The sequence below is a fragment of the Sus scrofa genome, chromosome 6 (assembly GCF_000003025.6).
Source record: "Sus scrofa isolate TJ Tabasco breed Duroc chromosome 6, Sscrofa11.1, whole genome shotgun sequence".
NCBI lineage: Eukaryota > Metazoa > Chordata > Mammalia > Artiodactyla > Suidae > Sus > Sus scrofa.
This window is the reverse complement of record NC_010448.4, coordinates 48,984,983-49,012,477: the sequence shown is the minus strand read 5'-3', so window position 1 is coordinate 49,012,477 and position 27,495 is coordinate 48,984,983. Positions and strand designations below refer to the sequence as shown.

Genomic DNA, 27,495 nt, shown 5'->3' with positions numbered 1-27,495 from the left:
GGTCCCGTGGTCATGGTTTGGCTGGGCCCACACCCTGCAGTGGTGCTGTGTGGCTACGCAGCGCTGCAGGACCCATTAGCACTGAAAGCGGATGCCTTCTCCAGGTGCAGGGCCCCATCGGTCTTTGAACGTTTCACACACGGAAATGGTGAAGCCTGGGCGGTGGAAGTGTGGGCCCGGACCATGCAGTTTGGGCGATAAAGATCGGGAATGGGAAAATAGGGCAGGGCCTAAAGAAGTCAAGGTTAACAAAGTCACGGCAAGGAGAGGCTGGCCAGGGTCGGATGGCGCGGGACAGGGGTGGAGTTTCTTGTGCGCCAGTAGAAGAGCCGAAGAGTCAAAGCAAGCACTGGGTCAGGGATGGGGACCAGCAGAGGTGGGGCCAATGCATGGATAGGGCAATGCATGGCTGGGGTGGCAAAAAAAAGATCTGGAAAAGAAGCATGGTGAAGGGTTGTGAGGAATTCAGCTCCACCTTGGGCATCACCAACTCCCCAACCCTTTTCTGTCCCATCCCCAGGCATGGTGTTTTCTAAAGGGCAGCGCGGGCAGACACTGCACCATTTTGCACTTTGACCACTTAAGGAGTCTGGGTTGGGTGCTCGGATCATTGAGGTGTGTCCTGGAAGGGGCTGCCTAGCTGCCTGGTGAATTTCAAGCCACCAGTGGAATGGCCTGGTCAGAAAAGGAGAGGGACCTGTTGTGGGTGTGGCCATTGAACAAGAAAGGGCCATGGGAAGGCGTTTGGGTGGAACGAAGGCAGTTCGCCCAAGGGCTGGGTGGGGTCCTAGCCACAGCGGACCTAGCCCCATTCAACCCCGGGGGCTTCTAGACAACTAGAGTATCTAATGTTATCTGTTCCATGGTCTTTGGGAACCACCATGGCTACGAGGACTGAGTTCCTGAGGCTCCTGGACCTCCAGTAACAACTTCCACATCACGAGTTCCAGATGGGGTGAGGTGAGAGGGCCGGCCCCAATCCCTCCTCCTGGGGCCAGACCCCGAGTCCATGGACCTATTTACATGGGATCACTAGAATGGGGCAGCCTCTGCATCTTGGAAAAGAAGTTTTAGAACTCACAACATCAAAATCCTGGTCCAGCTCATAAGGAAACGAATGGTCTTGCTCAAGATCCTACCGGTTTCCCCACCCATATGTACACTTCCCCCTCCCTCCTGGACTGGCTCCAGGCCTACATCACCAGATCTTCCGAAACTCTGCAGAGCTTCGAGTTTTCATCTCTCAATAAGTCCAGTGGCAGGGGCAGTCACAGCAGCCAGGGAGCTCCACGATTTCACTGACTGCTTCCTGGATCAGGTGGATAAGGTACAGGATTCTGCTGCCTTCAATTCTAACCCTGCTGCCCACCAGCAGGTACCTAACACACGGCAGGACCTGTTTCCTCTACCTACAGGAACGGGAGCCAGAGTGCCATTTCTGGCAGGAGACACTGGTGATGACGAACCATAACCTCTTCTTTGGCAGCCCTGAGAGCACACGCAGCCCCCTGCGCCAATCCCTCCTCATTCTGCTCAAGCAGGTCTGTGAGCTGGAGAGCCAGGGATGAAGGGGCTAGGATTTGGGGATGGCTGGGGGCTGGGCACAGGATGCTGTGGTAGGTTGAATGCACATTCCAAGCCTCCAGGACCGTGATTACCTGCCCTACACCTGCGCCGTGCTGCTGCTGGAGCTGCGGTGTGCCCTCACTCGTGACGTCCACCCGCACAGCCACCTCCTGCCCAAGTTGCCCACCGAGCCCGGGGATGCTGCACGAGGGCCGGGGACAGCCTACTAATAGTGACAAGCAAGCCTGAGTGTTTACAGTGGACACGTAGCTCTGGGAGCAAGAAAGAAGGCCCACCTGCTGCTGGCTTCTAAATGGGATCTTCGGTGGACGGATGGCAGGCGGTTGCTTGCTACATTTCCAGGCATCCTTTGTACACCCTCCAGGGCACCTTCATGATGCCTCTGCCTGTGCAGGATCCCACCCAATTCAAGGATCCAGACCGCTTCAACCCCACCAACTTTCCAAACAAGGGCGTGTTTCAGAGCAAAAATGCATTGATGCCATTTGCACCAGGTCTGGGCTGGGCAGGAAGGGGACCTGCCTGGATGGGCCCTGGTGTGCATGGGTTCCTCACTCATAACCCCACGTCCCCAGGAAAGCAGCTATGCCTGGCCCTATCAGCAATCTTCCTTACCTCCATTCTGCAGCGGTTCTGCCTGTTCCCAGTGGGGAGCCCCGCCAGCCTCTACCTCACCCCACAGCACTCTGGCCTGGCCTTCCAGCTCTGGCTGGTGGCCTGCTGAAGTCAGACTCAGCCACCCTCTGCTCACCGGCTCTCAGACCTCCTTACCCCCTCTGGTCAATAAAAGCCCTGAGTTGCAGGTGGAGGAATCTTCGTACCCAGAGGGAGTGAGAAAGTCAGGTGTGTGCAGCTGAGGTAAACTTTTATTTCTTGGCTGACAACTTTCACGCCCATGCTCCTCCCAGCACCTTTCATCCTGCCCAAGCAGTGGCAGCCTAGTCCAAAAGGTGCCATGGCCAAAGGGGTTGGGGAGTCACTTCACATTCCAGGCTGGAGGAGTAGGGGGCTTGGGGATACTCCCCCCATAAACCTTTGCCAGCAAGAGGCCATGACTCACCCCAACCTCAAATCCTGCATCCTGGTGGGAGGTGGCAGTGCCTCCTTCCAGCTCTCCAAACCTGAGAGGGGGAATGACCAAACAGGGCAGGACACAGGGGCCCAGCTCCAGTAACGGCAGCCCCCAGCACTGGCCTCTGCCCGGGTCACAACCCCAGTCCCCATCCCAGGGCAGGAGAGGTCTCTCCTCCTCCTTGGTCCTCAGCGTTGGACGGAGCCCTCCACACCAGGCAGGACAGAGGCAAAGTCAGAAGCAGAGGCGGTGGCGGGGAAGGAGCAGGCACTGAGACTGGTGGGCTGCTGGCCTGGCAGCACCAGGGCCCAGGGCTCTCTGAAGTCAGGGCAAGCCGGCTGTCCATGCAGCTCTGGGGCTGGCCACTAGGTGGGCGTAGTTGGCTGCGATACAGGTACTTGGACACCTTTCTGTCCTGCTGCTGGGGGTGAGACAGGTGATTGAGTCATCAGGGAAGGGACAAGAAGGTCAAAGAACCCTGGGAAAATGGGGAGAGCACCAGGAAGAAATGGGGCTCATGCTGGGGGTAACAAGAGAGTGAACTACCTAGAGAAGGTAGGCAAAGAGGGAGGAATGAGTGGCAGGATTCAGTGACCCCAGTGGGGCGGCTTGAGGGCTAGGGAGGACTTGAGGGAGGGGACACCATTTGGGAAGCAAGTACCTAGCTGATACTTGTCTTTGGCTGCTGCTCTCTCCTTGGCGTCAAAATACCAGACAGTGATGGCATACCTGGGGACCAGAGCAGCCCCAAGGGGTGGTTAGGGATCACTTTTCTTCAATTCCAGCCACCATATCCACCCTTCTGAGCCCGGCTGCTCCCATGCAGGCGCTCTCACAGCACTTCATCACTTCCTAGTCACTCCAGGGATCTGACAAGCCTTTGTTGGCACAAGGGCGAGCGCCTGGGCACATCCTCAGAAGTATGGACCTTACCTGGTGGCATAGGCTGGTTTCACCTCATGGGGGTTCCGCCGATCAGACCAGAAAATGAGCAGCCGGTCAAAGAGTGGCTCGATGTTGGCTACCACAGGCCGGCCCTCTGGGAATATCTGCAGCAGGCCGCCATGCACCTGAGAGCATTCGAGAACGAGGCAGGAGGCCCGTTAGTCCTGCCTAGAGCCGCCCTGTCCCCCTGCACTGCCGGCCTCCAGGAGCCCACCAGGGGGCAGAGTAGCTGCACACGCCACTCCCTCCCTCCCACCACTCAGGCTCTTAAAATGACAGCCCAGAGTCCGCGTCACCATGGAGATGGGCAGGAAGCTACTGAAGACTACAGGATATGGGGTGGGAGAAGCTTTCATTAGGCTGGGGGCTGGGCAGACAGCCCCATTTCCCAAAGAGGGGAGAACGGCTACCACACAGTCAGCTGGAGAGGAGGTCCACTTCCCAGGAAGAGCTACTGGGCAGATTACAGCGCCCCCCCCGCGGGTTGAAAAAATAAATAAGACAATGCTAGAAGCTGAGCTGGGAGTGAAAAATGAAATGGATGCAGGCCACCCCAACAGCGACCCCCTACCTTGACGTCCCAGTTCTGATTCAGGTAATAGATACAGGTGATGCAGCGCCCATCGCCGTGGGGATTGTCAACGTGTCTCACGTACCCCAGCCCGTTGCCTGGGTAACATGCCACCATGGCCTGGCAGAGACATGGAGGTGGGTTTACTGAGGCTGGTAGGCAGGGACTTTGGGGGAAGCAGCGATTACCTCCTCTTTTGCACCCCTCCCTGTCCCTCATCTCTCTGACACAAGTGTCCTGGGCAGCTCCCAGGGTTTCAGCACCCAGACTTCTTTTTCAGCCAAGCCCCATGCACCAGAAACCCCAGCTCCTAGGCCTCAAAAAGCCTACTCCCCACACACATGCCCAGAACCTGGCAATGAGATGCGGCTCAATGAGTAACGGAAGATTTGGTTTCTTTTCCTTTTTTGGGCCGCACCTGTGGCAACATACGAAAGTTCCCAGGCAAGGGGTCGAATCAGAGCTGTAGCTGGCAGTCTACGCTCAGGATCCAAGCTGTGTCTGCGACCTACACCACCACTCACAGAAACACTAGACCCCCAACCCAGAGGCCAGGGATTGAACCCATATCCTCAAGGATACCAGTGAGATTCGTTTCTGCTGTGCCGCAATGGGAACTCCCTGAAGGTTTTCTTTCTTAAATATAGTCCAACCCCATCTTAGATACCTCAGAGGAATAAAACCAATTTAAGTATTTTCTGGTGTGCAAAGCTGTGCCCTCACAGCCCCACACCAGATCTCTCCCTGAGCTGCAGAGTTGGAATCTCCCGGGACAATGATGCCCACGCCTACCCCAGAGATTCTGATGTACTTGCTCTTAGGTACAGCCTAGAACTTTTAAGGTTCCCCACGTAATTTTTTTTTGCTTTTTAGGGCCACGGGTATGGCAGTTCCCAGGCTAGGGGATGAATCAGAGCTGTAGTTGCCCGCTACAACCCGGCCACATGGGATCCAAGCTGTGTCTACAACCTAACACAGGATCTTTAACCCATTGAGAAGGCCAAGGATTGAACCCGCGTCCTCATGGATACTAGCTGGGTTTTGTTACTGCTGAGCCACAATGGGAACTCCTCCCAAGTAATTCTAGTGTGCAGCAATGCTGAGAACCACTGTCCCTAGCTACAAATACCTGCTAAATAAATCATCTGTCTCCAGCACATGCGAACAGGTAGCAAACCCAGAATGTGACTAGAACCTCAGATCTAATCCCAACTTCAAGGATAACCTGCCTAGCTGCCTTCTCAACACCCGAATGGGCCTCAACTGCCTCATCTGCAAAATGGGACTAATAAACACCTTCTATTTACAGCAGTAGCATGAACCCAAGAACTCTGGAGGTTCCTGACCCCCAGATCGAACAGTGAGGATTCCTTTCAGATGCTGGCTTATGTGTGTACAGCTCTAGTCACGGGGCTATCACCCCCCCTCTCTTGGCCCCAGCCAGCACTGTGTGTGCACAGGCCCACGCCTAGCCACTCTGGACCTGTTTCTCATCAGGAAGCTGACAAAATGGTGGATGTGGTGTGAGGGAAAGGGCCCAGGCGCTCCTGCGACCTAACTCCTGGCTTCAAGTCTGTGCTGCCAAATGAGCTGATACTGGGGAGGTGACATGACTTCTCTGCCTCAGCTTCTTCATCCGAGAAATGGAATTAACAACTACTTCGCAGGTGGCTGAATAAGACATAAATGACTGGGAAAGGACCCAACATGGTGCCTGACACATGACAGAAAGTCAAAGCACAGGGTGAAATGATGTTGAGAAAGGTCCCTGTCCTACCCTCTGCCCACAGCCACTGGGAGGGCTGGACAAGGCAAAGCGCATCAACCCCTCGACCCACACCAATGCCAGGCCAGACTCTGCTGGCTCCTGCCCCCCTCGAGTGCTCAGCTACACCTGAGGTAAACACTCCCGGTGCTTGGTGCATCTGCTGCCAACACACGAGGATTGCCAGGCATTCCATGGCAGGCCAGGTGGACTCAAGCCCTCAGCCTCCTCCCAACTTACTACTCCCTGGGGCTCAGCCCAGCATGGATGCTCCACTGCTCTGTACTAAACACGTGGCAGCTGGTCCACCACAGCACCTGCCTTGGGCGAGAGGCCAGGAGGCTGCTATATGGTCTGGCCAACCAGGAGGAGCCACACCTCTCTTTCAGCACCAGGGCAAGACGTTGGCCCCCACAGGTCCCGGATTCCAAAGACACCACCTCTGCGCTGCTCACTCCCTGCAGATGGGTCAGCGCTCTGAGCAACCACTTCAATGGGAGAAAAGAACACAGCTGTGGCGGGAATCAGTGAGTCACTGATGAGGGATGGGCAAGCCCTCCCCAGTTACACTCCAAGCAGAGATTGTGCTGGGTTTGCTCCAGGATGGGGTGGGCAAAGGGGTCCAGTACTGCAATTTCTTCCCCCACAACCCATCCCCACACAGCAGCCAAAGACTCCAGCTCACCACTCCACCACTGCTCAGATCCCCTCAAGTTCCTCACTGCACCCCAGGAAGATACAAATTCCTGGCCAGGACTCCAAGGCCTCCTGACTTCCTGACCAGGTCAAGCTCATCCCCAAGGCCTCTGCGCCTGCCTGGAACACACTTCCACAGGTCCCTCTTTGTTATTCGGGTGTCAGAACAAGGCTACCTTCAGTACTCTAGCTGATGGCACCTGGGCTGGTTCTCCGTTTCATCCCTCTCAATGTAAAATTAGCACAGGTACTTGTTTACCTGGTACTAACCCCTAGGGCCAGGCCTGTCTCTCTAGTACCAGGAAGGTAGCTGCTGACTGGAAGCGCTCTTCTGGGTCATGGATGGGAGGGGGTGCGTGCACGCAGAGGTAGGCTAGGTTCAGAAACAGGCCCTTTAAGGCCCCATTCTCCCCCCCACAAACACTTACCTGTGGCAAGGGGGGGTGGGGGCCAGCCCCAGAGAAACATCTACCTCCTGCCCTGGTCCTTACCCTCCCATCTCAGGGAAGGGGCAGCTGGGATCAAGGTGCCAAAAGCCCCACGAAGCACATGCACGACACACACACCTCCAAGTCAGAACCCCAGGACTACTGAGCCAACAACAGCAGGCTCCGCCTCCAACTGCTCTTAAAAGGGGCCTCCTGGGTCCCCTATGGCAGTCCTTGGTGCCAGTGGGAGTTCAATTCCCTCCCACCCACAAGTCAACTGAGCAGAGGAACTAGGGAGAAGAAAAGAAGGCAGAACACTGGAGCTCAACTCAGGAAAGGCCCGAGAGGCAGGTTGTCACTGACCAGTCACACTGGTTATCTGAGCCCCGACTACGGCCACCCAGCTCAGCACCCCACACTGCCTTAACTCCAGAGCCTGGGGAGGGAGCGCAGATGTTGCCCTTTGAAGGTGGGGAAGCCTGAAGTTGCTGTCTCATTGGGGCAGGGGTGGGTCAGAGAGGAACTTCAGTGATTGGGTTGGCTCCTCCCCTCCCTTTCTCAGTCCAGCCGGGCTTGTTCTTACCTCCCAGGGCTAAAAAAGTCTCAACCCCCACCGCCTCCACCTCCTCGGGGCCCCGTTCCCAGTCACATCCAAGGCACCAATGCAAAGACATCAGCACCCTCTCCTCTCCCCTCCTATAAGGGCCACAGACGGACTACCTGGGGACAATCTGGTTTTCTAATCCTATAGATGAGCAAAATGAGGCTCAGAGAAGTATCCTGCCCCTGGCCACTCAGCTCTTGCGGTCTCCCCACAACCTCTCCCCAGCAATGGTAAGCGCCCCTGGGGAGAAGGTGCTGCATACCCTGGCACAGGGAGATTCCCACCCATCTCTCCTGCCCTGGGAGGGGCTGCCTCTGGCTCTCCAGCTATCATGTAACAGGACAGAGAGGGGAAACAGGACAAGTTCCAGCTGGGGTGGGGAGGATACTGGCCTCGGGCCCCGGGGGGAGCCCTGGTCCCTGAGCTGGGAGGGAAACACACAGAGGCAGAAACAGAGATGGGATCTGAGGAAGGAGAGAGGGGACATCAGGAACACAGCCTCATGCCTGCAGGGCAGAACACCGTTTGTGCCATCAGCCAGGCATCACTGGTGTTGTGCAGTGGGCACTCCCTACAGGGCCTTCTCCATACACCACCAAAGCTTGGACTCAAGGCCAGGGTCCTCACACCCCCTCCACGGAGAGAATTAATTTGTCAGCAAACCAAAAAGGCTCTGTGGACCACTGTCATGTGCAGGGCTCCTGACTCCAGGTTCCTGAACGGGCAGCCGGAAGCCCAGATCACCGCCCATACACTCCAATCAAATAAGCATTTTTCTTAAGACAGGGTCTGTGGCTTTGGCAGATTCTCAAAAAGGCCCAGGTTCCAAAAAAAGATTAACTACTACTCTTAAACAGGAAAAAAGGGCCAAGAGACACAAAGGCAGAGGATCAAGAAGACAGACCAGAGCCAGACATAGATGAAGTGATGGACAGACAGCAAAACGGAGAGAATGGAGGACAGGGACTAGGTCGAGGAGGGATGGGAAAGATGGGGACACAGCCGCCCCCGAGCCCAAGGAAGTCGCCCCTAATGCAAATGCATAGTGTCCGGCATACAGTGCACAATGCAGCCCAGCCCCAGGTACAGGGGGCAGTGCCTCCTCCCTCAGCCTGGCATGGGCCTCACCACTGCCACCCTCCCCCACTTCCCCTACTGGTTCTCCTACCCAGGAGCCAAAATGGACCGACCAGAGATAGACAGTGGACAGGACAGATTAGACAGACAGGAACGGATAAAAAAATAAGAGAACAAGGAAAACTAAAGACAGAGACAGACAGACACATGCAGACAAACAGAGGCAGAAACCTGGGCCTGTCTACACTGACCATTCTTGGTCTAGGAGCGATGAACAGAGAGCAGGGGGCTTGAATCCCACCATGGCCCAAGCACAGGTGTGGGGCTCTGAATGTCAGCACCTCTCCTCAGATTCTTCAAGAGGATACCTGGCAAGGTCAAGAACCGCTATGACTACAGGTCAAACCCATGGTTTACAGGCGCACAAACTAAGGCCCACAGGAAGCGAGGGTCCAAAGTGAACTCAGACAGCCCCCACACTAGAGCTGCCTAAACCCCCGTGTGACTCCACAAGCCTGTCTCCAAGACGACTGGTGCTCAGAGCACCAGACCTCCAACAAGTGCAGGGTGGCCGCCCCCCTCCCCGCCCCCCCACCAAGCCTCACCTTGGTGCGCCCGTTGATGACGTAGCTGCCCAGCCTCCCAGCACAGTGGCGGATTACAGCATCCACGTGGGCCATAAGGCACCAATGCTTCGGCAGCCGGGCTCATGGCCTTCCACCCAGGCAATCTGGTCCCCACGGATGCTGCGTGGCGGGATAGCCCGCTGGCTCACTAGCTGCCCGTCACGCAGGCGCCCGCCCCGCTTCAGGGCCTCCACCTCGGCCAGCACACGGCCACCTAGTGCCGCCCCCAGGAAACTGTCCTTGACGCAGATGCCATAGTACCGCATGCAGGGCACAATATAGTCCAGGGCCAGGCGCTCCGGTGCAGCGGGCAGCACCTCCTCCCTCAGCCCAGCACTGGGCTCACCACTGCCACTGCTGCAGCCCTCCCCCTCGGCCTCAGCCTCCTGGTTCTCCTGCCTGGCCCAGGGCCGTTTGCTGGGTGCGGGGGCATCCCCACCACCCTCTGCCCATTTCCGTTTGGGGGCCTCAGGCCGGGCGCCCTGGGCTGCCAGCCGCTGGCACCCCTTGGTGACCAGTGCCGCAGCACCCTCACTCTGCAGCGGCCGCAGCTCGCCGCCATCCTGCCCACCGAAGCCCTCCCGCAGGGGGCTGGCTGTGGTGGAAGTAGCTGTGGCTCTGGGGGTCCCACTTCCCGCCGAGGCCTCACCAGGCGCTCCTGGACAGTGGTAGGAGGACAGCAGGGGACAGGGCAGGTAACTCTCCACCCCCATCCTGGCCCGGTTAGGCTCCAACGGTTCTGACACGGAACCAGGCAACTGAGGGAGAGCCTGACTCAGGGGCTGCGGCTGGCACGGGCTGTCCATGGCAGCAGTGTCTTCATCCCCCGGGCATGGAGGGCACGGCCCAGGCCCATGGTGCCACCCTCCTCCACCTCCTCCTCCTCCACTTGATGCAGCCGGGGGCCAGGGCAGCTGGGCCTGGCGTGGGGCAGGATGAGGCAGGGCAGGTGACAGAAACTTTTCTCGTGCCCTGGGGGTGCTCGCTGGTCCCCAAATCCTCTGATGTCCCTAGGGGCTTGGGAAGAGAACTGTCACGATGGCTGGAGAGAGAAAAAGAAAAAGGAATGTGAGAAGAGCTACAGGCAAGCGGGCTGGGGGAAGTGGTGAGGAATGGCAGGGGCAGTAGAGGAGAAGACAGGCTAAGCTAGGAAGACCCCCAAAACCGGAGGCCACATGGGGAAAGACTGGGAACTAGGAGGGAATCACCAAGAGACAAGGAGTAATGAGGGGCAGCTGGAGGAGTGACCAGTAGATGACCCAAAGACAGAGGACAGCGCTGGGAGTGGTGGGAGAAAGCATCCCCAGAAGGACACAGACCCACACACAGAAAAGGAGGAAGGGACGCGAAGTAGAAAAGGATGGAGAGTGGGAAGCAGTCGAGTTAAAAACAGACAGAGAGGAATTGGGGGGGGGGTCTACCTGGAAGACACAGAGGGAATGAGGGGATCCCAGACAGGGGCATCTGGACGGCGCAGAGACAAAAAAAACACACCGGAGAAGCTAGGAGGGTGAGCCTGAGACAGCCGGACAGAACGGGCAGGAGGGGTCGACCTGAGCCGAACCGGAGGAAGCCCGCTGGGGGCTGACACACACCCAGACGGAAGGGAGTCGTGGGAGCAGGGTCCACAGCGACAGAGGGCAGGGTGGAGGAGGGTTCTCACACACACACACAGCGACAGGACGATGGGAAAAAAGCGCCCCCCTCCCAAGTCCCTTCGGTGTGGGCGCTGGGGCCCCCGTGGGGCGCAGCAGGCGACGGAGGCAAGGCCCAGGGACCGCCTGGACCCCGTGCCCCCACCTCTCCCCTCCCCCTCGCCCTCCGCCCGCCGCGCGCTCCCCCCTACTCCCCCGAACAGCCGGCGTTCAACGTACCCGGCGCGCGTTCCCTCCCCCCACGCCCCACCCCCACCCTCCCCACCCCAGGGTCGCCATGCTCCGCCACGGCGTGCCCGGCGTGCGCCCCCACACCGCGTCCGGCTCGCGACGCACCCCGGCTCGAACGCCTTCCCTGCCCCGCTCGTTTCCCTCCCCGCGTTCTCCTCACCCAGCTTTTTCCTCCGGCCCCGGCGCCGCCGTTTGTGCCAGCCGCCCTGCGCCGCACAGCGCGCCATACCCCGCCCCCACCACCCGCGACGCTCCGCCCCCGCCTCGCCCGGTGAGCACGTGACCGCGTCTGAGCGGAGGAGACGGGGCTTGCGCAGGCGCGAGCCTCGCAGGGCGGGGCGAGGAAGTTTAGAACACCCGCCTCCCTCGAGAAAGGGGAAACGGGTCCATCTCCGACGCAGGGCTTATTTGCACTCTCCGCTCCGCCCCTTTTGCGCGAGAAGAAGAACGCTGTTAGGCAGGGCTAGAACCGTTGGGGTCGGCCAAGCGAGTGGGAGGGGTATGTAAATGAGACTATTTACATAAACAGGCCCACCCCCTCAGAGCCGCGAGCGCTGAGTAGCGGAGGTCCGGGAGCGGCATGTAAATGATTGACATTATTTACATGGACAGCTCCGCCTTCTCACGGCCCAAGAATAGGAATGAGATATGGAGAAATGTCTACGCAATTAGTTGGGAAATGTATGTCAATTTGCACGACAGTAATTTACCTAAGGACTTTTTATAACGGCGAAGAAAAGAGCAGACGTCCTTGAGAAAAGGGAGAGAAGACTAGAAGGGATATGCAAGTGTATCCTGACCCCTCTGCCCTGCCCCATCGGGACAACTGAGTGGAGTCAGAATCAAACAGTCTAGGAAAGCTGCTCAGAGAAGACATTTGCATGACAGCCTCGAGTCTTTTGAACGTTCTGGACGACCAGGCCTCCAGTGAGGGTGGTTAAGGCCAACCTGGGGATGGGAGAGCAGTTGGGAGTGTCCTCAGCAGGCTGCACCTGTCCCTGGCAGAGCACGTGCGGGTGTCAGCAGTTCACCTGGACATAAAAGGTAACACACTGAGCTCAAATATCAACAGGGGGCAGGGTTATCCCAAAGCGCACACAGTCTCCAGGAACGCAAAGGGCTCATGGCCACACACAGGTGTATCAAAGGAGCCAAATTCACACCAAAACACACAAAGACCTCAGGGGCACACCAACAGTCACACCAAATAGACTGCCTCAGACTTTCAGGCATCAGACATGCAGAGCCATCACACCCAGCCCAGACCCAGGGCCCACCCACAGGCCTGAGTTCTCATTCGCTGACCTCCGGGTCCCAACCAACACCAGCCTGGTGGACACAATCACCAAGGACACAGAGTATTCACAAGCAACAATGTCACACACGCAAGCAGCATACATTCCTACAGAACCCATCGCACCCATCACAGAGGGGCGTCAGTGTCACACATCTGGGCAAACTCCCTCCATGACAGACACCCGAGTGCCATGGAGTCATGGTGGACTCCATCCCCCACCATGTCTAACACCAAGACATGGTCCCCAGACACCATCAGGGACCTCTTCTGCCTCCCCTTCCTCCCCACCACCCCAAAATGATAGAGGCCATGATACAGGTGTAAACAATGCTTTATGGGGGTTGGGGGTGGGGACGGGACAGGCCTCCAGGTAATAAATAACACGTACTCGCAATGGCAAGGGCCAGGGAAGCTGAGGCCAAATGGCCCTGGTCTCAGGCTTTGGGAAGGCTTCGAGTATGGTTAGGGGTGGTTTGGGGGGACAGGGGCAGCCAAGACAGAGGAAGCAGCAGCAGGTATGGATTCCCCCTCCCCCTCGTGGCTCAGTCCTGCCCCTCAGCCAGGCCCCACCAGGCCAGGGAAGGGGGCAGGTGGCAGGGCAGCTTCTCCGGGGCCAGGGCAGGTAAGGGGCTCGGCCTCCCAGGGCCTGGTCTGGGCCCCAGCCGGAAGGACAGCGCTGGTCCTGGAGAACAGGTGAGCTGAAAGAAAAGTGTGCCAGTGAACTGGAGGGACCCTGAGTCTGTCCAGCTGGTGTCTCTGTCTCATCTCTGGGTATCTTCCTGCCTTCGCGTCTGTGCCCATCTGCCCATACTCTCCTCTTTCTCCCAAAGTTTCCACATTGTCTGACTATTTCTGTTACTCGTCTGCTAGTCATTTGGGGCTCTATGTCTGAGGGCACAAGGAGCTTCCTGTTGATTTGCCTCAGGGAGCTGTCTCCTGTAGAGGGGGCATCTCAGTGTCTAACTGTTGTGTCCCTACCTTTGTACCTGTGTCCTTCTGTGTTCCTGGATTGCCCCGGCTCTAGGCCTCATCCCTGTGTTTTCCAAACTGAGGGGACACATTTGGTTAGCCGTCCTTGCTTTGTGCTGATCTGCAGATAGCATTACCTGGGAGCTTCCAGAAATCCCCCAGTCACTTCAGAATCTCTGGGGTAAGCCTCAGGCATCAGTAGCTTTTATTTGTTTGTTTGTTTGTTTATCTTTTTAGGGCCACACCTGTGGCATATGGAAGTTCCCAGGCTAGGGGTCGAATCGGAACTGCAGCCACAGCAACACCAGATCTGAGCCGCATCTGCGACCTACGCTGCAGCTCGTGGCAATGCTGGATCCTTAACCCACTGAGCAAGGCCAGGGATTGAACCAGCATCCTCATGGATACTAGTCAGGTCCTTAACGGCTGAGCCACAGTGGGAATTCCTCAGGCATCAGTAGTTTTAAAGTTCTCCAGGTGATCCAGTGTGCAAAACTGAGTTAGTGGGTTGGAAAATGAGTCTGGTGGACCCTGAGCAATTTTTGGTTTTTTTCTTTCTAGGGCCACACCCGCAGCATATGGAAGTTCCCAGGCTAGGCATTGAATTGGAGCTGCAGCTGCTGGGCTACACCACAGCCACAGCAACTCCAGATCCCAGCCGCATCTGCAACCTGTACCACAGCTCAGGGCAGTGCCAGATCCTTAACCCACTAAGCCACGACAGGGATCGAACCCTCATCCTCATGGATACTAGTTGGGTCTGTTACCACTGAGCCACAATAGGAACTCCTTTTGAGCAATTTTTCATTGAAAATATCAGAGTACTTCATATGTAATAAGAATGTTGCTCCGGCAGATAAGCAATAAGATCCTGCTGCACAGCACAAGGAACTCTAGTCACTTATGATGGAACATGTTGGAGGATAATGTGAGAAAAAGAATATATATGTGTGTGTGTGTGATTGGGTCACTATGCTGTACAGTAGAAATTGACAGAACACTGGAAACCAACTACAATGGAAAAAATAAAAATTATTTAAAATAAAAAAAAAAAAAGAATGTCGGTCCATAGAGATAAAGAGCAGATGAGGAAGGGCCAGAAGCTGGGGGAAAGGAGAGTGAATGCTAAATGGATGTGGGGTTTCCTTTTAGGGTGATGAAAATGTTTTGAAACTAGACAGAGGGAGTGGTTGCATAACCTTGTGAGCATACTAAATGCCACTGAAGTTTTACACTTTAAAATGGCTAAATTTATCTTATATGAATTTCACCTCAATTTCAAGAAAAAGCATATTAGTATGAGGAAGACGTGTTTTAGTTTTATGCGTGTGTGACTGTGTTAGATCAACATGTGTAAGTGCGTCTCCTCCTGCAGATCGCAGTCAACCAAGTTTGAAAATGCACTGTCTTCTTATGTTTGATTTACTGAGGGGCAGACCCTGAAACAGACTCAAACCTAAGCCCTGGGGTGAAGAGTACATACCCATCCATTTACCTAGCCCATAGGTTTTTAAATGGATAAGAAGAAAAATAATAGGGGAGTTCCCGTTGTGGCTCAGTGGTTAACGAATCCGACTAGGAACCGTGAGGTTGCGGGTTCCATCCCTGGCCTTGCTTAGTGGGTTAAGGATCCAGTGTTGCCGTGAGCTGGGGTGTAGGTCGCAGACGCAGCTTGGATCCTACGTTGCTGTGGCTCTGGCGTAGGCCGGCAGCAATAGCTCCGACTCGACCCCTACCCTGGGAACCTCCATATGCCGCAGGAGCAGCCCAAGAAATGGCAAAAAGCCAAAAAAAAAAAAAAAAGAAAGAAAAATAATAAACAGCTCTCGTTTATCAAGTCTTAGTTTACTGACTGTCAGGCCCTGTTCTAGGCACTTTACATGAATTAGCTTCATTAAGCTTCTCAACAGCCACAAGGTAGGTCCTATGATCAGCACCATTTACAGACGAGGAAACCAAGCCCCAGAGAGGTTAACTACTTTGCCTGGAGTCACACAGCGATGAAGTGACAGAGTTGGAGTACAAAGGCAGGCAGCCCAGCTCTGGAGTCCATGACCTCAGATGGGGCAGACAAACATCATACAAATAATAGCAATCACACCACAGCCACAGCAACTGGGTACAGAGCTGGATGCTTTCAAAAGGAGGGGCAGTTGTGAGATGGCCCATCTAGAGGGAGCGACTCCATTTAGGAAGCCAATAAATGTTCCCTGCAGGAAGAATCACTGTAGCAGAGACTTAGTGATGGATGGGAGTTGCACTTTTTTTTTTTCTTTTCTTTTCTTCTTATGGTGGTGGTACCTGTGGCATACAGAAGTTCCCGAGCTAGGGGTTGAATCGGAGCTACAGTGCCGGCCTACGCCATAACCATGGGAACACTGGATCCAAACCACATCTGAGACCCACACCGCTTGTGGCAACACCGGATCCTTAAACCACTAAGCGAGTCCAGGGATCGAACCTGCATCCTCATGGATACTACGTCGGGTTCTTCACCTGAGGAGCCACAATGGGAACTCCATGAACGGGATTTGGAAGCATAGCAGATGCAAAGGTCTGGAAGGAAGAAAGCTCCGCCCAAAGAGCTCACTCTTGGCTGCTTTCTCTCAAATTCCATCTCCGTTCATCAGGAAGTTATGTTGGCTCTGCTTTCAAAGTACATACATCCAAAGTCTAACAGCTTTGCTCCGGGGCCATCCTGGAGAAGCCCAGGGCTGGGAGCGGGGCGGGGTAGGGAAGGTGGGCCTGAAGCACAGAGATGAGAATTACCAAGACACGCACACCACGCCCCGTCAGAGAGGTGGGGACGTAAGGATCTGTCAAGCCTAACAAGGAGTTTGGACTAAGCATCGGGGAACAAGCAAGGCTTCCTAGAGGAGGGGGAGGAAGTTACCAGGAAACAGAGGAAAGAGCGGTGTTCCTGGCAGAGGGACGAGCATGAGCAAAGACCCAGAGAAACAGAAAGAACTTCAGTCCGGCCTCAGTGGCCTGAGAGGTGGGGAGATGTGTGAGTTGAGGCCGATGAGGCTGGCACCCTGCAGAGGGTCAAACTCAGGATCAAGGCTGAGGCACTTGAGCCACGTCCCACGACCCTGGGAGCCACGGTGGGTTTCAACAGGGGAGGGGCAGGAACAGATGTGTGCTTTAGAAAGACCTAACGACCACATCGAGGGGGACACACCTCAGACTGCCTGGAGACAGAGGTCAGGAAGGATACACACCTGTCCACTTCTCAACCCCTCCTCTGCCCCACCTTGACTGTCTCTCACCTTGACTTTGCAGCAGCCTCCCCACTGGTCTCCTGGCAGCTACTCATGCCCCTCACGGTCTCTCCTCTGTGCGGCCAGAAGGCCTTCTCTGCTCAGAGTTCCCCTGTGGTTCCCATGTCACCCAGGGTATAAGCCAGCATCCTCGCCGTGGCCCACAAGGCCCTAACTCATCTGCTTCCCCCACCCCAACCTCATTTCCTGCTCACCAACCCCCCAACACACACACACCACACACACACTCACTCACTCCAGCCATGCTGGCCTCCTTGGACTCCCCCACCCAGGCAGGCACAACCCTACCTCAGGGCCTTTGCACTGGCTGTTCTCGCTGCTTAGAACACTCTTCTTTTTTTTTTTTTTTTTTTTTTTTTTTGTCTTATCTAGGCCCGCAACCAAGGCATATGGAGGTTTCCAGGCTAGGGGTCTAATTGGAGCGGTAGCTGCCAGCCTACACCAGAGCCACGGCAACACCAGATTCGAGCCGTGTCTGCGACCTATACCACAGCTCATGGCAACACCGGATCCTCGATCCACTGAGCAAGGCCAGGGACTGAACCTGCAACCTCGTCGTTCCTAGCTGGATTCGTTAACCACTGCGCCACGAGGGGAACTCTTCTTTCCCTCGGTCCCCACATGACCCCCTCCCTCCCCTCCTGCAGGTCTTCCCCTCACCATCCTGTTAACACTCCACTCTCCCCCCACTGTCCAGCTTACTTATGTATCTTGTTTGCTGCCCATCTCCTTCACAAAGGCAGGGATTTTTGTCTGTTTTACCCACTGCTGTATCCCCAGTGCCATGAACAGGGCCTGGTGCAACAAACATTGGGTGAATTATGACGGGAGGGTCAGAGATCCAGGGTGGAGAGTGGCAGTGGGACTGAAGGGACGGGTGGATCCTGCGGCTGGGAAGATGGCTCCTTTAACTCAAGTGTTCTTGCATCTTTCATCCTCACTGTGTCTCCTGTCATCTCTCTTTGTGTCTCTGCCTCTGCTTCATGCCCCTCTTTGCCAGGAGACCACCCCTGCAGTCCCCAAGTCCCCAGCATCGCACCTGGCTCCACAGGACTCAGCAGCCACAGGGCTGAGGGGCCACAGCCTGGGCACTCCGAGGCTGCCGCAGCTGGCGAAGGGAGGCGTCACCGTACTGGATGCCAGAGCCCATCCGCTCGGGGTCAAGCTCACCTGGGGAGAGGGGCGAGGTCAGGCCTGATCCCTTGGAGACCTCCGAGCCCTGCCCTCTGCTCCCACTCCAGTCAATGGGGGGGGCCTCACCTGAGTCGATCTTGTTCAGAATGGTGCGGGCACACTTCAGGAACGCCTCCTCCACGTTCTCACCCGTGAGAGCACTAGTTTCCAGGAACATCAGCTCTGGGGGGTTGGGGGGCAGACACTTGGAAGATCAGGGCTTCAGTCAGTCCCTGTCCCCTTCCACTCCACCTCTGACCTGCTGCCTCTCATTCTGTTCCTCAAACGTTCCACCTTAGCCCTCACCCTGGGCCTCCTGACAGGCTGTTCCAGTGCCTCCCTTCCCAGGTAAGCTCTCCCTTCAGAACTCAGCTCACATCTCCTCCTCCAGGCAGTCCTCCTGACCTCTCAGGATGGGTCAGGTGCCTGCTCTGGGCTCCCTCGGCTCCCTGTGCTTCCCCCTTCCTGGCCCTTACCTCTCTGGGCTGTCACTATCTGGAAATGTTCTGTCTCCCCCACCTCCCCACACTGGACTGTGAGCCCAGGAGAGCTGGGCCCAGGGCTGTCCTCATCCCTGTGTCTCTGTCACTATCTAGCAGGCCCCCCACAGTCCAGTCATCAGCCACATGACAAGGCTTCACAGTAAGTTGAGAGCCAGGATTCAAACCTACGTCCTTTTTTTTTGGCTGTGCCTTTGGCACGCGAAAGTTTCCAGGCCAGGGATCAAACCTGCACCACAGCAATGACAACGCTGAACCCTTAACATGCTGAGTCACCAGGCAACTCCTAGACCTACATCTTTCTAATGGCGAACCCTCTAAAGCTGCACATTGCAAATTGGAGGAACACGGACAGACCCTAAGCCAGCAGGCTTTGGCCAACACCCATGAGTTAATTCTTGCAGACCTTTTTTTTTTTTTTTTTTTTTAGTATTCACTAGTTTGTCTTATTGTTTAGATCCCATATATAAGTGATACCAAATAGTATGTCTTTCTCTGTCTGACCTGTTTCACTTAGAATAATACGCTCCAAGTCCATCCATGTTGTCGCAAACGGCAAAATTCCATTCTTTTATGTGGCTGAGTAGTATTCCATTGTGTGGGTGTGTGACTGTATATATATGTATATTACTCATTCTTTATCCATTTATCTGTTGATGGACACTTCACTTACTCCTAAAGCTTGGCTATTGCAAATAAATGCTATGAACACCAGGGTGCATGTATGTTTTCAAATGAGTGCTTTTGTTTTTTTCTGGATATATACCCAGGAATGGAATTGCTGGATCATACGTAATTCTATTTTCAGTTTTTTGAGAAACCGCCAAACTGTTGCCCACAGTGGCTACACCAAATTTACCTTCCCACCAACAGTGTACGAGGGTTCCCTTTGCTCCACCTCCTTGCCAACATTTGTTCTATGATGACAGCATGCCTGCATACTTTCAATGTGGCTAACAGTCTTATTCACAAAATGTGCCGGTCCCCTAGGGCCACTGGAGTTTGCAATCTCCACCTTATACCCATACCCCACAATGGTCACAACCTTCTCTCTTTCTTTGCTTTTTAGGGCCGCACCCAAGGCATATGGAGGTTCCCAGCCTAGGGGTCGAATCAGAGCTGTAGCCACCAGCCTACACCACAGCCACAGCAATGCAGGATCCAAGCCGAATCTGCAACCTACCCCACAGCGCACAGCAGCACTAGATCCTTTACCCACTGAGCAAGGCCAGGGATGGAACCTGCATCCTGCTAGATGCTAGTCAGATTTGTTAACCGCTGAGCCACGACAGGAACGTTGGTCAAAACCTTCTTACCAGCCAACATTAATCAAGTACCCATCCATCCGGGCACAACTTGAGGGCTCCCTAGGGACCACCTCCCTTAACCATCAGGCACGATGAGGCAACATTCTGATTGCCGCTTTCCAAATGGGGAAACTGAGGACCAGCATGGTCATACAGCTCGCACGTGGCAACCCTCAGATTTGAACCCAGACCTCTAATCAAATCTCCACGTTCTCCTGCTAGGCAGAGCCTCGGAAGCCAGGAGCCTGCGGGGCCCTGGACCTGCCCCCGGTCCTCAGCTGACCCCCTCCTCCGCTGGCCCCCCGCACGGCCCTCACCGTTCTCCTGGGCAAAGCGGGAGGCCTCTAGGAACGTGACCTCTCGCTCCGGGTCCAGGTCCTTCTTGTTGCCACAGAGAATGACCACGATGTTGGGACTGGCCAGCGTGCGGGCGTCCGTCAGCCAGGCAGCCAGCGAGTTGTAAGTCTCCCGGCTGTGGAGAAGCGAGCGAGGAGGGAGGCGGGCTCGGGATGGGGGCAGCCCAGGCCCCACCCCGCCCGCCAGGCACCCACCTGGTGATGTCGTACACCAGCAGGGCTCCGGCCGCCCCTCGGTAATAACTCCGCGTCACCGACCTGTGGGGCCAGGGGGACCCAGTCACCCCCGAGGCTGGGGTCTGCCCCAAGACTGCCCCCCTCTGCGGAGAGAGACTGGTGGTTCGGCGGCCCCTCGTCCCTGCTGACCCATCCCCTAAGCCTGGCCGGGGTCTGGTCTCACCCCACCTTCTCCCGCTGGGCATTTCCCTCACTTAGCTGCCCGCCTCTGGCTGAGCCTCTCTTTTCTGTTTTTTGGCCACCCCGCGGCATAGGGAGACCCCTGGTCAGGGATCACATCCAAGCCGAAGTCGCAACCTAACCTCCAGCTACGGCAACACCAGATCCTTAACCCACTGAGTAAGGCCAGGGATGGAACCCACATCCTCGTGGATCCTCGGACTAATTTAGGCTGCACCACAGTGGGAACGCCTCTCTCTCCCTTTCTGAGTGTCTGTAGCTCTCTCTCAAGTCTCCCTTTCTGTTCTAGGCATCCTGTCAACCTCGAGCCCTCGCCCCACCCCAAGCACCTCCTTCTCTCCAGGCCTTGTTCCCTGGGATAGGTTCGTTCCTCCAGCCGCAGGGGTCTACCCCTCATAGTCTCCGCAGGGTCAGGTGTCCCTCCCGAGCGCTCTCACCCTTCATTCATTATGCTGCTTTCTCAATCTTTCTCTGTGTCTCTGCCTTCCTCTCTCCCAGACCCCTTCTTTCTCTGACCCCATGTACCTGCTCCTCACCATCTCTTTCTCCCTCCCTCTACCTTGCCTGCCCTCTCTGTGTGTCCTTGCTCTTATCACATGCTCTGCACGCCTCTCTCCCTCCCCTCCCCTCCCATCTCTCCCAAGGAGCCCAGCCCACCTACCGAAACCGCTCCTGGCCGGCTGTGTCCCAAATCTGTAGCTTCACAGTCTTCCCACCCACGTTGACCACCCGAGATCCAAACTCCACGCCGATTGTGTGGTTGGAGTCCTGTTTGACTGGGAGTGGGAGGGAGAAAAGAGACAGTGCAGGGGCTCAGAGGATTCCCTGCCCTCCAAGACCTCCCCAGCCCCTATGAACCCATCCTCTCTCATTGCTGGGGTGACTGAGGCTCAAGGAGGGCCTAGCAAAGCACATACACCAAGGTGAGGACCAGGTAGCCAGCACTGGCATTGCACCTATGGCCAGTCCTGCCACCTACCCACCCCAACAGCTGCCTACTTTGCCCACACCGTGCCCATGCCCGCAGTTTAGTGTTCCAGGACCACCCCCAGGAACTCACACTTATTCTCAATGAACTGATGAAGGAGACATGACTTGCCAGTACCCGCACTGCCAATCACCAGGAATTTGAAGAGGAAGTCTGAGTGGATGGAGCCAAATTCAAGGAAACCCATGTGGAGAGAAAGATAGACATGAAAAAATGGAAACCAAGAGAGCATCACAATTACAGGGAGAGCAACAGACACAGGCAGATATAGAACAATGGGTAACAAAGCAGTAAGAGATAATTCTTACACAGTGCTTCCCGCATACCAGGAACCCTTCTACAAGTCTTTACTTACATCAAGACCTCAACTTAATCCTCGGCAAAACTCTATGAGGAAGTTGTACTAATAATCACCCCTGTAACCAGATGAGGAATCTAAAGCCAGAAAGGTTACTGACTTGCCCAAGATCCCACTGCTAGGTAGAGCTGGCAAGGTAGAGCTAGGATTCGAACCCGGGCCAACTGGCTCCAGAGTCCAAAATCTCAGCTATTACACTGTTAAGCCTTTTTTTTTTTTCTTTTTTGTCTTTTTAGGGACACACCTGCAGCATATGGAAGTCCCCAGGCTAGCGGTCTAATCAGAGCTGCAGCTGCTGGCCACAGCCACAGCCACAGCCACAGCCACCTGGGATTTGAGCTGCATCTGCAACCTACACCACAGCTTGTGGCAACACCAGGTCCTTAACTTACTGAGTGAGGCCAGGGATCAAACCAGCATCCTCATGGATATTAGTCGGGATCTTAACACTCTGAGCCACAGCGGGAACTCCTGCTAAAGCCTCTTGAAAACCACTTTATCAGACTCAGCCTCCCCTCGCTGCACCCCATGATTTCATCTCCTATCACTTTCTTATTCATTCACTCCACTCTTGCCACTGGCCTTCAGTCTACTCCCTGAAGAGACGAGCTGGTTCTTACCTCAAGGACTTGTTCCTTCTGCTTTTCTCTGTTGAATGAATGCAGCTCCCTCTGACTCCCACACCAGAGTTCTCTCTACCATATTCTGTTCTCCCACGTCCTACCCATCCTTCTGGATTTTCCAACGCTCAGGATCTCCTTCCCGTTCTCTGCCCAAGGCCCCTATTCTCAAGTCCCACCCCTTGCCACTAGCCCCACCCCCTAGCTCAAGGACAGCTCACCCCCAACCACATTCCAGACACCTCGCAGAACATCCTTTCACAGTCCTTCCAGGCCTTCAAGCTTGATTCTTGTTATTCAGTCAGCCCCGCCCCATTCACTCAGGCCCCGCCCCGACACATTAAGGCCCACCCATTTCCTCAAGACCTCCACGATCTATCGCGACTGGGTTCCCCAAACCCGCCCCACGTCTATTTCGCCCACACACCAGACGCTCAGGCTCCGCCCAAACCTATTAAGCTCAGCCTCAGATTCACTAAACCCCTCCCAGCATCCACTAGGCCCTGCCCCATACAACCAGACCCCGCCCCCTGGTAATACAAAGCCCCGCCCCATACCCACAGGCCGCATCTCCCTGGGCCCAGACCCCAGACTCCCGCTTCCGCCCACCACCCTCACCGTAGGTCTCAGCCATGACTCGGTCGCGGCCGCTTAGGGCCGCAAAATGGCGACGCGGCCGCTCCTGGTCCTCGGTTGGCAGCCGCTCCACTCGGTCTGCAGCCCCGGCTCCTTCCTACTCCCGGGGCCGGCGCCGTCGCTTCCGCCTCCACCCCCCTCCGGCGCGACCCGCTAAGGCTGCGGGATACCAGGCCACGCTTCCCGAAGACAGGGATTGGCGGATTCGGCGGGCAAGGGGCGGGACAAAAGGCGCAGAATGGCGGGGCGAGAGAGGCGGGACGTAAAGGGGCGGGACCAGGGCGAGCGATTGGCGGCGTCAGTGGGAAGGGGTGGTGCAGAGTTGCTCCGTGGAGCAGAGAAATGGCTTCGGTCAGGAGACCAGGAGCAGACCTGAGATTCCAGATTGGGTAGAAGCTGACTTGGGGGCGGGGATACGGATGCAAAGAAAGGGGCAGGGTTAAGATTGACAGAGCCTGGAAGAGGTGCCGATCTCGAGCTTGGGAGTACTGATCTCAAAGGCAGAAGGATGAAAACTGGGATGGTTCTTACTCCTACCTCCTTTGACCAACAATCTTCCAAAAAAACATATGCCCCGCGATTACTTCCTCATTGCCCGATTGGCTCATTCCCAATAGTTCACTAGTTCTCTTACTGGTCAAGAGAGGACACTACAATTCCCTAATTTGTCTGTTTAGGTTATTCCGTCTTATTTGCCTGTGATATCTAAGCTGAGGAGCCTACCTCTGGTACCCAGCTTGGAGCTAAGAGCTTTTAGTCCGTGAAACTCTGCCTAGCAACCACTGACATTACTACATTCCGTGGGTTGACTGGCTAGATTCAGAAACCTGGAGAAACATTTCCTTTCTAGGTCCCTACCACAAAGACCACAGAGACCCAATAGTTGGCATTTGGCTGATGTATTTGCATAAAGCCGGCGAGAAACAACTGCAGAGACAGCAGTAGACTGAGCTTATTGGCAGTAGAAATCCCATTTCTGAAAAACAAAAAAGGGAAACAGTGGGGGGAAAACAGCAGTCACACCACAAAGGATCTAATGGTTTTAGCAAATGTTGCAGCTGTAGACGCCAGGTTTGTCCACCCAAGTGCTATGCAAATTAGCCTAGGGCCCTCTAATCTTTGCACCTCTTAACTGGACTAGGACTTAGACATCACTCACCATTTAACAGATTAGAAAAGGCAGGGAGGAGTTCATTTGTGGCACAGTGGGTTAAGGATCTGTTGTTGTCACTGCAGCAGCTTGGGTGGCTGCTTTGGCGGGGGCTTGATCCCTGGCCAGGGAACTTCGGAAGGAAGGAAGCAAAGAGGGAAGGAGGGAAGGAGTGAGGGAGGGAGGGAGGGAGGGAGGAAGGAAGGAAGGAAAGGCAGGGAATTGTCCCAGCTCATAGATAGGCTGCACTTTTGCCCATCATCACAACCCAAGGGTCCAGATCCCTGTTAGCCTCCAGGACACTCACATCTGTCTTCACAACGATTTTGCCAGGTTTCAGGGTCTGGTTTTCACGTACAACGCTACTGGGGAAATAGCCTAGGCGTGCAGCAAAGTCTCCATAGTAATCTCCCTGAACCTGGGGAAGAGGAGGGAAAAGCCAAGTGCCTGGGAAGATTCATTCCTGCTGAAGACCTCTGCACGCTCTTCTCTCTGATCTCTACTTGGCTGGTTCCATCCTTGTCATTCCAATTTTAGTTAAAGTCACCTGCTTGAAGGTCCTTCCTGACCACCCCATGTGAATTAGTCAGCCAGTCACTTTATATTACTTCTCAGAGCAGCACACATTTTCTGGTATTTTTGATGGCTTGTCTCTTTCCATTAAAACAAAAGGGTCATTCTTTGATGTAGCTTTAGTGTCTAATAAAACAGTTTGACACTACAGTAAGGGCCCTAATAACTGCTAAAGAAAGTAAAATTATACTAGATCACAATAGCCCCCCCCCAAAAAAAGTCTGTTTCAGTGCACTTCCTCAAATTTTCCCTTTAGGTGGAAACTTAGGGTGCACTCCCACCCCGGCCACGTGCCCTTCCCGCCTGGTCTCCCAAGACTCACGCTGCCTCCCCAGAAGAGCCGCCCTCGGCCCTTCAGCTTGGAGAAGACATACACGACTTGACCCCTGTGTATGGTCAGGAAACGGCAGTCGGGGGCCACGTAGTCCTGAACAGCCACAGCCATGGAGATGGGGTCTAGGGAAGGATCAGAAAGGAAGGACAGCACCCTCTACGGGCTGGCAACCCCAGCCCCCAATACCCCCAACCCTTAAGTCTTACGGCTGCATTCCTCATCGGCACACAGCTTCCGGTCTGCCAGCCTGGGCATGGGGCGACCCCCAACACTAGGCCTCGGGAAGGTGGACAGCAAGATGACGGCAAGAAACACCGAGAACCGAGCCATCGTGGCCTCCGAGGGAGAGTGACCAAGGGAGAGCGGGGTCGGAGGTTTCCTCTTGCCCTCCCTCCCTCTCCAGAGAGAGGCACAAGGAAACCTGTGTTCTCGGGCTTGTCCCCGCCTTAAACCAGTCCCAAATTTCACCCAGCCCACCTAGAGGCTGCTACCCCGCCAGGACCATTTCAAGGACAGGGCGAGGGTTGCCAGCACAGGGAAACGGCCAGATAGGCCCAGGGCAGCCCAATCTAAGTGACAGCCACCCCCCCTCAAAAGAGAGGTCCACACAGGCAGACTAAGACGTTCAATTCCATCTTTTTTCTTTTTTTTTAAGAGTTGGCTGGGGAACCTCGGCCCCTCTGCTGTCCGGAAACAGTGGAGCCAGTATGGAAAAACCACCTTGGAATTTCCTGTGCTGAGGGGCAAAACAAGGCAGCCCTTTGACTGCCAGGAATAGCCCAACTCTCCAGAGTGAATATTCTATGCTGGGCCTGGGGCTTAGGCGATGCCCTACCATGATCACTATCTTCCTAAGCCGCTTCCTGACCCGGCGACCTGGGCTAAGCCATTTCTCCTCCTCCGAGAACCTCACCTTTGTAAAATAGAAACAATAAAAACTAGCAGTTATTTATAGGGCATTTCACCATGCTTTTTTTTTTTTTTTTTTGCATTTTTCGTTTTTTTAAGGGCTGCGCCTGCAGCATATGGAGATTCCCAGACTAGGGGTCCAATCTGAGCTACAGCTGCCGGCCTACACCACAGCCACAGCAATGCGGGATCCGAGCAGCCTCTGTGACCTCTACCACAGCTCACGGTGGCAAGACCAGATCCCTAAACCACTGAGCAAGGCCAGGGATCGAGCCCAAGTCCTCATGGATGCTAGTCAGGTTCTTAATCCGCTGAGCCACAACAGGAACTCCTGCATCACCTTTGAGAGGGGCTATCGTGACCCCATGTAGAATTTTTTTTTTTTTTTCTTTTTTAGGGCTGCACCTGCAGCATATGGAAGTTCCCAGGCTAGGGGCTGAATCGGATGTGCAGCTGCCGACCTACACAACAGCCACAGCAACACGAGATCCAAGCTGTGTCTGTGACCTACACCACAGCTCACGAAAATGCCAGATCCTTAACCCACTGAACGAGGTCAGGGATCAAACCCACACCCTCATGAACCCTAGTCAGGATCCTTAACCACTGAACCACGAAGGGAACTCCTCATGACCCCATTTTCTATAGAAATGGAAACACAAACCCTTAAGGAACTTTCCCAAGGTTACAGTTGGGAAGAGGGGCTAGATCTGGCTCTAGGCCCACACCCATCACTACCGAGTTGGAGCCATCAGCTGCCCAAGGTCAGAATAAGAAAGCAGATCAGAACTCTGCTCCTAGCAGAGATCCACATACCTGAATACCCACCTCTTTCCTCAGTTCTCCTACCTCTGGCTGGCAAGTCCAGCTTTCCTTTGGAGGTTAGAGCACGCACACACACCCTCAAGGGGGATTCATCAGGGGCAATGACTGGGCCTGAGGCAGCTCCTACACAACACCCAGCACGGTGCACCACGAGAGTACTGAAATGGTGTCAGGATGCTCAAATGTCACCCCCTCAGAGGGGCTCTTCCCTTGATCACCCCAACGACTGCTCCCCAGCTCCACTGCCCCACCATGTCAGTTCTGCTTATGTGAGAACCAACAAGAGTTTGTCTATTTCTCCCCCCACCGCATATCCTATGCCAAGAACAGTACTCAGCAAGTTACTGGCTGAATGTCCTGGGTGCTTGCGAAGGGCCTGGAGGGGGTGGTGGTGGAGACTGCGGGCAGGAGGGGCGAGCACAGAAATGCCACAGTGGTAACACAGAGTCCTCCTGGCACAGGAAGAAAATGAAGCTCAGCATGGGGCCATCAACTGCGACAGTCAGGGAGCCCCAGGTGGAGAGCAGAAACCAGGGTCCTGGGAC

The 27,495-nt window shown here is 55.3% G+C and overlaps 3 protein-coding genes across 5 annotated transcripts; all 3 read right to left on the bottom strand.

The window, feature by feature from the left end:
* On the bottom strand, positions 2,436-10,212 carry EGLN2 (egl-9 family hypoxia inducible factor 2). Its single transcript, XM_013988588.2, is given in 6 exon segments — positions 2,436-3,080; positions 3,321-3,388; positions 3,593-3,729; positions 4,176-4,295; positions 9,351-9,430; positions 9,433-10,212. Coding segments are annotated over 6 exon segments (1,206 nt in total). The 5' UTR covers positions 10,178-10,212; the 3' UTR covers positions 2,436-3,024.
* RAB4B (RAB4B, member RAS oncogene family) lies at positions 2,436-23,398 on the bottom strand. Of its 2 annotated transcripts, none has more exons than XM_003481855.4 (12): positions 23,142-23,398; positions 21,618-21,698; positions 21,219-21,333; positions 20,336-20,398; positions 20,102-20,256; positions 18,065-18,160; positions 17,844-17,974; positions 11,418-13,252; positions 4,176-10,413; positions 3,593-3,729; positions 3,321-3,388; positions 2,436-3,080 (listed from the first exon to the last, which is right to left on the bottom strand). In XM_003481855.4, the coding sequence occupies exons 1-7, from the start codon at positions 23,155-23,157 to the stop codon at positions 17,859-17,861; spliced, it is 642 nt and encodes a 213-aa protein (XP_003481903.1). In that variant the 5' UTR covers positions 23,158-23,398; the 3' UTR covers positions 2,436-3,080; positions 3,321-3,388; positions 3,593-3,729; positions 4,176-10,413; positions 11,418-13,252; positions 17,844-17,858. The 2 variants fall into 2 exon arrangements, with proteins under 2 accessions (XP_003481903.1, XP_020950067.1); XM_021094408.1 differs by having other exon boundaries at positions 11,418-12,288; positions 23,142-23,325.
* Positions 2,436-26,246, bottom strand: MIA (melanoma inhibitory activity). 2 transcript variants are annotated; one of them, XM_021094410.1, is made up of 14 exons: positions 25,423-26,244; positions 25,205-25,338; positions 24,617-24,727; positions 23,142-24,135; positions 21,219-21,698; positions 20,336-20,398; positions 20,102-20,256; positions 18,065-18,160; positions 17,844-17,974; positions 11,418-13,252; positions 4,176-10,413; positions 3,593-3,729; positions 3,321-3,388; positions 2,436-3,080 (listed from the first exon to the last, which is right to left on the bottom strand). In XM_021094410.1, the coding sequence occupies exons 1-4, from the start codon at positions 25,544-25,546 to the stop codon at positions 24,112-24,114; spliced, it is 393 nt and encodes a 130-aa protein (XP_020950069.1). In that variant the 5' UTR covers positions 25,547-26,244; the 3' UTR covers positions 2,436-3,080; positions 3,321-3,388; positions 3,593-3,729; positions 4,176-10,413; positions 11,418-13,252; positions 17,844-17,974; positions 18,065-18,160; positions 20,102-20,256; positions 20,336-20,398; positions 21,219-21,698; positions 23,142-24,111. The 2 variants fall into 2 exon arrangements, with proteins under 2 accessions (XP_020950069.1, XP_013844045.1); XM_013988591.2 differs by lacking the exons at positions 2,436-3,080; positions 3,321-3,388; positions 3,593-3,729; ... (6 more) ...; positions 21,219-21,698; positions 23,142-24,135 and having other exon boundaries at positions 24,474-24,727; positions 25,423-26,246.

Coding starts and splice junctions, on each gene's coding strand:
- RAB4B (XM_003481855.4), bottom strand. Junction 21,334..21,617: donor TCAGTTCATTGAGAATAAGT/GTGAGTTCCTGG, acceptor TCCCACTCCCAG/TCAAACAGGACTCCAACCAC. Junction 20,399..21,218: donor GCCGGCCAGGAGCGGTTTCG/GTAGGTGGGCTG, acceptor CTGGCCCCACAG/GTCGGTGACGCGGAGTTATT.
- MIA (XM_013988591.2), bottom strand. CDS start 25,546: ATGGCTCGGTTCTCGGTGTTTCTTGCCGTCATCTTGCTGTCCACCTTC. Junction 25,339..25,422: donor TGCCGATGAGGAATGCAGCC/GTAAGACTTAAG, acceptor ATCCTTCCCTAG/ACCCCATCTCCATGGCTGTG. Junction 24,728..25,204: donor GGCTCTTCTGGGGAGGCAGC/GTGAGTCTTGGG, acceptor CCTCTTCCCCAG/GTTCAGGGAGATTACTATGG.